General features: G+C 38.8%; 1 protein-coding gene across 1 annotated transcript; it reads left to right on the top strand.

Annotated features, from left to right (window-relative positions):
• The first annotated feature begins 388 nt into the window (after positions 1-388).
• Positions 389-1,382, top strand: LOC126960096 (olfactory receptor 4F3/4F16/4F29). Its single transcript, XM_050800064.1, has one exon. It carries the CDS (start codon positions 408-410, stop codon positions 1,344-1,346), a length of 939 nt encoding a protein of 312 aa, XP_050656021.1. The 5' UTR covers positions 389-407; the 3' UTR covers positions 1,347-1,382.
• Positions 1,383-8,598: the final 7,216 nt, after the last annotated feature.

Genomic DNA, 8,598 nt, shown 5'->3' with positions numbered 1-8,598 from the left:
GAGTACAAACTGGGAAGGGACGGAAAGTATGAGAATATGTGTAAATACAAATGGAATATGCTGGAAATGAGGAATAGTCAATATCACAGGTGATTTAAACACCTGATGAATTTCATGGATAGTCAGGAATCTTTTGTCCTTACCTAACCTGTTAATTTGAAAGCAGATATTACACTGAAAGTATTGATGATGGGTTTAAATCAGGTTGCAGCTCACATGTTGTTATAATATGTTGATTTTTTGTTATTTTTTATATGTGAGGAACTGAATAACTGTATACTATTTATTCATAGTGAGAACATTGCAATATTAATGATTTTAGTACATATTATTATCTTCATAATCATAATTTCCTCCCCATTTTCTTAGTTCTCATAATTTTAGCCACAGCCCAGTTGGCTGGACCAATGGATGGTGAGAATCACTCAGTGGTATCTGAGTTTGTGTTTCTGGGACTCACTCATTCATGGGAGAAACAGCTCCTCCTCCTAGTGTTTTCCTCTGTGCTCTATGTGGCAAGCATTACCGGAAACATCCTCATTGTGTTTTCTGTGACCACTGACCCTCACTTACACTCCCCCATGTACTTTCTACTGGCCAATCTCTCCTTCATTGACTTAGGAGCCTGCTCTGTTACTTCTCCCAAGATGATTTATGATCTGTTCCGAGAGCACAAAGTCATCTCCTTTGGAGGCTGCATTGCTCAAATCTTCTTCATCCACGTCATTGGTGGTGTGGAGATGGTGCTGCTCATAGCCATGGCCTTTGACAGATACGCGGCCATATGTAAGCCCCTCCACTATCTGACCATTATGAGCCCAAGAATGTGCATTTTATTTCTGGCTGTTGCCTGGACCCTTGGTGTCAGTCACTCCCTGTTCCAACTGGCATTTCTTGTTAATTTACCCTTCTGTGGCCCTAATGTATTGGACAGCTTCTACTGTGATCTTCCTCGGCTTCTCAGACTAGCCTGTACCGACACCTACAGATTGCAGTTCATGGTCACTGTCAACAGTGGGTTTATCTGTGTGGGTACTTTCTTCATACTTCTAATCTCCTACATCTTCATCCTGTTTACTGTTAGGAAACATTCCTCAGGTGGTTCATCCAAGGCCCTTTCCACTCTTTCAGCTCACATCACAGTGGTCCTTTTGTTCTTTGGCCCACCCGTGTTTGTGTATACATGGCCACACCCTAATTCACAGATGGACAAATTTCTGGCTATTTTTGATGCAGTTCTCACTCCTTTTCTGAATCCAGTCGTCTATACATTCAGGAATAAGGAGATGAAGGCAGCAATAAAGAGAGTATGCAAACAGCTGGTGATTTACAAGAAGATCTCATAAATGATACAATAAGACCTTCTCATTAAACGTGATATGACTTTATGTTTCTTTCTTTGATATTTTAGATTCAGGAACTATGAGACATCACATATTGATTAGAATGTTATTAGACCTGTAACATAATTCTTATCTGATGAATGTATGTATTCCTTGTTCAAAATGAGTCATAAATTCAATACATCTCTACATCTATGTTATGCTCATTTAATTTCTTTTAGCAATGTTTTGTGTAGGGAAAAGAGAGATCAGACTGTTACTGTGTCTATATAGAAAGAAGTAGACGTAAGAGACGCCATTTTGTTTTGTATTTGAGATGCTGTTAATCTGTAACTCTACCCCCAACCCTGTCCTTGTGAGAGACATGTGCTGTGGTGACTCAAGGTTTAATGGATTTGGGGCTGTGCAGGCTGTGCTTTGTTAAACAAGTGCCTGAAGCAGCATGCTTGTTAAAAGTCACCACCATTCTCTTAATGTTAAGTACCCAGGGACACATACACTGCAGAAGGTCGCAGGGACCTCTGCCTAGGAAAGCTAGGTATTGTCCAAGGTTTCTCCCCATGTGATAGTCTGAAATATGGTCTCGTGGGAAGGGAAAGACATGATCATCCCCCAGCCTCACACCCGTGAAGGGTCTGTGCTGAGGAGGATTAGTATAAGAGGAAAGAAGGCCTCTTGGCAGTTGAGATAGAGAAAGGCATCTGTCTCCTGCCGGTCCCTGGGCAATGGAAAGTCTTGGTGTAAAATCCAATTGTATGTTCTATTTACTGAGATGGGAGAAAAGTGCCTTAGGGCTGACGGTGCTATGTGCTAGCGGCAATGCTGCTCTTTATGCACTAAAAAGGTTAATGGGGATGTTTACATATGCATATCAAGGCACAGCACTTTTCCTTAAACTTATGTCACAGAGATCTTTATTCATATTTCTTACTGCTGACCTTCTCCCTCCTATGATCCTATTGTCCTGCTACTTCCCTTTTTCCAAGATGGTAAAGATAACGATCAATAAATACTGAGGGAACTCAGAGACCAGTGCCGGTGCGGGTCCTCTGTATGCTGAGCACCGGTCCCCTGGGCCCACTTTTTCTTTCTCTATACTTTGTCTCTGTGTCTCATTTCTTTTCTCAAGTCTCTCATTCCACCTAATGAGAAACACCCACAGGTGTGGAGGGGCAGACCACCCCTTCAGTTTTGTAGTTTTTGGTGAACAGGTTTTGCATATATACTTTATATTTATCTCTAAGTTTCATATTTCTGATGATCTTTTAAATGATGTTGGTTTTTATTTCAATTTACAATTGTTTATTCTTAGCTTATGGGCACATAATCTTTGTTTGACATTATATCCTGTAAACTTGCAAAACTTATTAGTTCTATCAGTGTTTTATAGATTATGTAGGATTTTCTTTATAGATGATTATGTTGTCAGTGAATAAAGAAATTTACTTTTAAAATTCTAGTATGAATTTATTATATTCATTTTGTTGAATGCTGAGTAGAATTAGTTATAGCAGATATCTTTGACTTGTTCTTGTTATAATATATTCAATATTTCATCATTAAGTGTAATGATAGCTGTAATCTTTTCATAGGTACTCTTTAACAGACTGAGAAAGTTTTCTTTATTCAGTTTGCTGAAAATTTCTTTTATCTTTAGGCAAGAATGGATCTTGGATTTTGTAAATTTTTTTTTTTGTTTTAGAATCAGGGTAATGCTGGCCCTTTAGAATGAGTTGGGAAGCATGTGCTCTTCTTAAATTTTCTGCCATAATTTTGTAGAATTCATATAATTTTTTTCTTTAAAAAGGGAAATACTTAAGTATTTTTTCCCGTAAGCTACCCTTAAGTAAATCTAAAGGAAAGTGGGAAACTTTGATACGCATTGGTGGCCGCCTGGTGGAGATTTCTGCGTTCTTGATTATTTTAACACTGGGGATAGAATCTGGTGGAATAATGTCAATGCTACCATGATTAAGAGGTGTGTAAGAAATGCTTTATGTAAGAGAGAAAATAGTCTTTATGAGAATCTGCCTGATGGAAAGAAGTTGGTGAGACAATAACAATATAAATTAGTGAAAAAATTTAAATTGACAAATAATAATTGTATATATTTATGGGGTATAATGTAATGTTTTGATACATATTTAAATTGTGGAATGATTTGATCTCATTGACATACATATCTTTTTTTGTGGTGAAAACATTTAAAATCTACTCTGTTCATTTTGAAACATATGATACCTTGTTGTTTATTACAGTCACCATTTTGTGCAATAGTTCACTGAAACTTTGTCTAACTAAAACTTTGAACCCTTTTATCAACATCTACCTTTTCCATATCTACCCCCAACTCCTAGCCTCTAATAATCACTGTTCCATTCTCTACTTCTATGAATTCAACTTTTTTAGATTCCACATATCAGTGAGATCATGTGATATTTGTCTTTTCATGCCTGGCTTATTTCACTTAGCATGATGTCTTCTGGGTTCATTCATGTTGTCACAAATATCAGGTTTTCCTTCCTATTAAGACTGAGTAGTATTCCATTGTTCTATATACACTACATTTTCTTCATCCATTTGTCTGTTGATAGACACCTGTGTTGATTGCATATTTGGGTATTGTGAATAATGCTGCAATGAACATGAACCTGGAGATATCTCTTCAGCATACTGACTTCAATTCCTTTGGAAATATACAAGGAAGTGGGATTGCTGGATCATATAGTAATTCTATTTTTAGTTTTATGAGTAACTTTCATCTATTTTTCATAATAGTATTAATTTACATTTTTAGCAACAGTGTACGGGGGTACCCTTTTCTCTGTATCCTCTTCAACACTTGTTATCTTTTATTGTTTTGACAGTAGCTATTCTAACAGGTATGAAGTAGCATCTCACTGTCATTTTAATATGCATTTCCCTGATAATTAGCATGACAAACTTTTTTATGTTAGCCATTTGTGTGTATTTTTTTGAGAAATGTCTATTTAGGACCTTGCCCATTTTTTGACTTGGTTATTTGTTTTCTTGGTATTGAATTGAGTTCCTTATACATTTGGAGATTAGTCTTTCATCAGATGTATGCTTTGCAAATATTTTCTCACAACTTGTAGGTTGTCTCTTCCTCATATTGTTTCCTTTGCTCTGCAGCAGCTTTTTAGTTTGATGCAATCCCATCTATTTTTGCTTTTGTTGCCTGTGTTTTGGGGATTATATCCAAGAAATCTTTGACCAAACCAACATTGTGGAACTTTTCCCCTATGTTTTCTTCTAGTAGTTTTACAGTTTTATGTTTAAACCTTTAATCCATTTTGAATTGATTTTTGTGTATGGTATGAGATAGGGGTACACACCATACACATTCATGTTCTTCTGCATTTGGATACCTAGTTTTCTTAACACCATTTATTGAAACAACAGTGTATTCTTCATTACATGTTCTGGGAACCTTTGTTAAAAATCTATTGGCCATAAATGCATGAGTTTGTTTCTGGGCTCCTATTCTGTTCCCCTGGTCAATGTGTCTGTTTTTGTGCAAGTATCACATTGTTTTGATTAATATGATTTTGTGATACATATTTTTTTGGAGTGGGGGGAATCAATTTTTATTTGGGTTTCTCACAGTGGTTAGAGAACAACCACAGCACAGGAAATGCATCTCTAAGATTGCCCAGAAAACTGACAAGCTGAATTCTATTGCTTAAAAATACACATATTTACAATAACTGACAAATGGTGATGTGCCTCACACAGGAATGTGTTTGCATTTGCAATGCTGTGTACAGATTTCACTTTGTTCAACATAGATTTTGGTTTTGTGGAATTCAAATGCAGATGCTCATTCACTTTACAGCCTTGGATTTGTCTGTTTTGGAGAGATATCTACCTCCATGAGTTATATCTGCATGAAAACCACAGACAATGAAGGTATTTCTTCATTGACTTATTTATTCTTTTGACTGTAGCGCCAAACCCTTGACGACATCCTTCCTTTTAATTCATGTGGAAACCAGACTTAATCAAATCTCTCTGGTCGCCTCACTATTCCTTCAAATTCCCTATTTCTATCTCTTCCTGAGTTGGGGTAACCTCCTGTAGCAGGGGTCAGACTGTGACTTGGGAATCAAGCCTAGGTCTGCAGTTTGCATTTTGATCTTCTTGTAAAATATGGTAGGACACTGCAGTGAAACCAACAGTTAACACTCAGAGCAGTTCCCTGCTCTAACTCGGGAAAGAGACTTCAAAGGGTCAGAATTCATCCATTTGATCAGTTAACTGAGAAGGATTCATTTTGGTAAAACTTGTTCAGCTTTGAGACACTTCAGTGAGTTGTTTGAGATTTTTTTTAAAATTATACTTTAAGTTCTAGCGTGCATGTGCAGAACGTGCAGGATTGTTACATAGGTATACATGTGCCATGGTGGTTTACTGCACACATCAACACATCATCTACATTAGGTATTTCACCCAATGCTAACCTTCCCCCAGCCTCTACCCCTAGACAGGCCTCAGTGTGTGGTGTTCCCCTCCCTGTGTCCATGTGTTCTCACTGTTCAATTCCCATTTATGAGTGAGAACATCGGATGTTTGGTTTTCTGTTCTTGGATTAGTTTGCTGAGAATGATGGTTTCCAGCTTTATGCATGTCCCTGCAAAGGACATGAACTCATCCTTCTTTATGGCTGCATAGTATTCCATGGTGTATATGTGCCACATTTTCTTTATCCAGTCTATCATTGATGAGCATTTTGGTTGGTTCCAAGTCTTTGCTATTGTGAATGGTGCTGCAATAAACATACATGTGCATGTGTCTTTATGGTAGAATGATGTATAATCCTTTGGGTGTATACCCAGTAATGCGATTGCTGGGTCAAATCATATTTCTAGTTCTAGATCCTTGAGGAATTGCCACACTGTCTTCCACAATGGTTGAACTAATTTACACTCCCACCAACAGCGTAAAAGTGTTCTTAATTCTCCACATCCTTTCCAGCATCTGTTGTTTCCTGACTTTTTAATGATCACCATTCTAACTGGTGTGAAGTGGTATCTCATTGTGGTATGGATATGCATTTCTCTAATGACCGGTGATGATGAGTTTTTTTTTCATATGTTTGTTGGCTGCATAAATGTCTTCTTTAGAGAAGTGTCAGTTCATATCCTTCACCTACTGATGGGTTTGTTTGTTATTTTCTTGTAAATTTGTTTAAGTTCATTGTAGATTCTGGATATTAGACCTTTGTCAGATGGATAGATTGTAAAAATTTTCACCCATTCTGTAGGTTGCCTGTTCACTCTGATGATAATTTCTTTTGCTGCACAGGAGCTCTTTAGTTTAATTAGATCCCATTTGTCTATTTTGACTTTTGTTGCAATTGTTTTTGGTGTTTTAGTCATGAAGTCTTTGCCCATGCCTATGGACTGAATGGTATTGCCTAGGTTTTCTTCTAGGGTTTTTTATGGTGTTAGGTCTTATGTTTAAGTCTTTAATCCATCTTGAGTTAATTTTTATATAAGGTGTAAGGAAGAGATCTAGTTTCAGTTTTGTGCATATGGCTAGTCAGTTTTCCGCATATGGCTAGCCAGTTTTCCCAACACCATTTATTAAATAGGGAATCCTATTAGTCTGATGGGCTTCCCTTTGTGTGTAACCCAACCTTTCTCTCTGGCTGCCCTTAACATTTTTTCCTTCATTTCAACCTTGCTCAATCTGATGATTCTGTGTCTTGGGGTTGCTTTTCTTGAGGAGTATCAAATCTCATCTCCTCACATTTCAAAACCACTCATACCTTCCCAACAGTCCCCCAAAGTCTGAACTAATTTCAGCATTAACCCAAGAGTCCAAGTCCAAAGTCTCATGGGAGACAAGGCAAGTCCCTTCTGCCTAGGAGCCTGTAAAATCAAAAGCAAATTATTTCCTTCCAAGACACAATTGGGATACAGCATTGGATAAATGCTCCCATTCAAAATGGGAGAAATTGACCCAAATAAAGAGGGATATAGGCCCCATGCAAGTCTGAAATCCAGCAGTGCAGTCATTAAATATTAAAGCTCCAAAATAAAACTTCTTTGACTCCAGGTCTCACATCCAGGGAACACTAATGCAAAGGGTGGGCTCCCATGTCCTTGGGAAGCCTTACTTCATTGGCTTTGCAGGGTACAGCCCCCTACCCCAGCTGCTTTCACAGCTGGCATTGAGTATCTGCAGCTTTCCTAGGCACACGGTGCAGGCTTTCAGTGGATCTACCTTTCTGGGGTCTGGAGGATGGTGGGCCACTTCCCACAGCTCCTCACTAGGGAGTGCCCCAGTGGGGACTCTCTATGGTGGCTCCAACCCCACATTTCCCCTTTGCACTGCCCTAGCAGAGGTTCTCCATGAGTGCTTCACACCTGCAGTAGACTTCTGCCTAAACATCCAGGCATTTTTATACATCCTCTGAAATCTAGGTGGAGGTTCCCAAACCTCAGTTCTTGAATTCTGTGCACCTGCAGGCCCAACACCATGTGGAAACCTCTAAGGCTTCGGGCTTGCACCCTCTGAAGCAATGGCCCAAGCTGTACCGTGACCGCTTTTAGACACTACTGGGGTTGGAGTAATTGGGATCAAGTCCCAAGGAGGCTGCACAGAGCAGGGGGGACCTGGGCCCAGCCCATGAAACCATTTCTCCTATGTCACAGGGTCTGTGATGAGAGGGGTTGCTGTCAAGATCTCTGACATGTGCTAGAGACATTTTCCCCATTGTCTTGGCTATTTATATTTGGATCCTTGTTGCTTATGTAAATTCCTGCAGCTGCTTGAATTTCTCCCCAGAAAATGGGTTTTTATTTTCTATTGCATTGTCAGGCTGCAAATTTTCCAAACTTATGCTCTGCTTTCTTTTCACACGTAAGTTCCAATTTCAGATAATCTCTTTCAAGGTCAAAGTTCCACAGATCTCTAGGGTGACAGAAAAGTACTGCCAGTCTCTTTGCTAAAGGATAGCTAGAGTGGCCTTTGCTCCAGTTCCCAAGAAGTTCCTCATCTCCAACTGGGACCAACTTAACCTGGACTTCATTGTCCGCATCATTTTAGTCAAAAGCATTCAACAAGTCTCTAGGAAGTTCCAAACTTTCCCACATATTCCTGTCTTCTTTTGAGCCCCACAAACTGTTCCAACCTCTGCCTGTTACCCAGTTCCAAAGTCGCTTCCACATTTTCAAGTATCTTTATAGCAGTACCCTACTCTTTGTGGTACCCATTTACTGTATTAGTC

The sequence above is a fragment of the Macaca thibetana genome, chromosome 7 (assembly GCF_024542745.1).
Source record: "Macaca thibetana thibetana isolate TM-01 chromosome 7, ASM2454274v1, whole genome shotgun sequence".
In the NCBI taxonomy this organism is placed as follows: Eukaryota; Metazoa; Chordata; class Mammalia; order Primates; family Cercopithecidae; genus Macaca; species Macaca thibetana.
Note: the sequence above shows the minus strand (reverse complement) of the source record. Positions and strands in the feature narration are given on the sequence as shown.

What these genes read in the sequence shown, in the direction of transcription:
- LOC126960096 (XM_050800064.1), top strand. Translation starts at nt 408, where the DNA reads ATGGATGGTGAGAATCACTCAGTGGTATCTGAGTTTGTGTTTCTGGGA.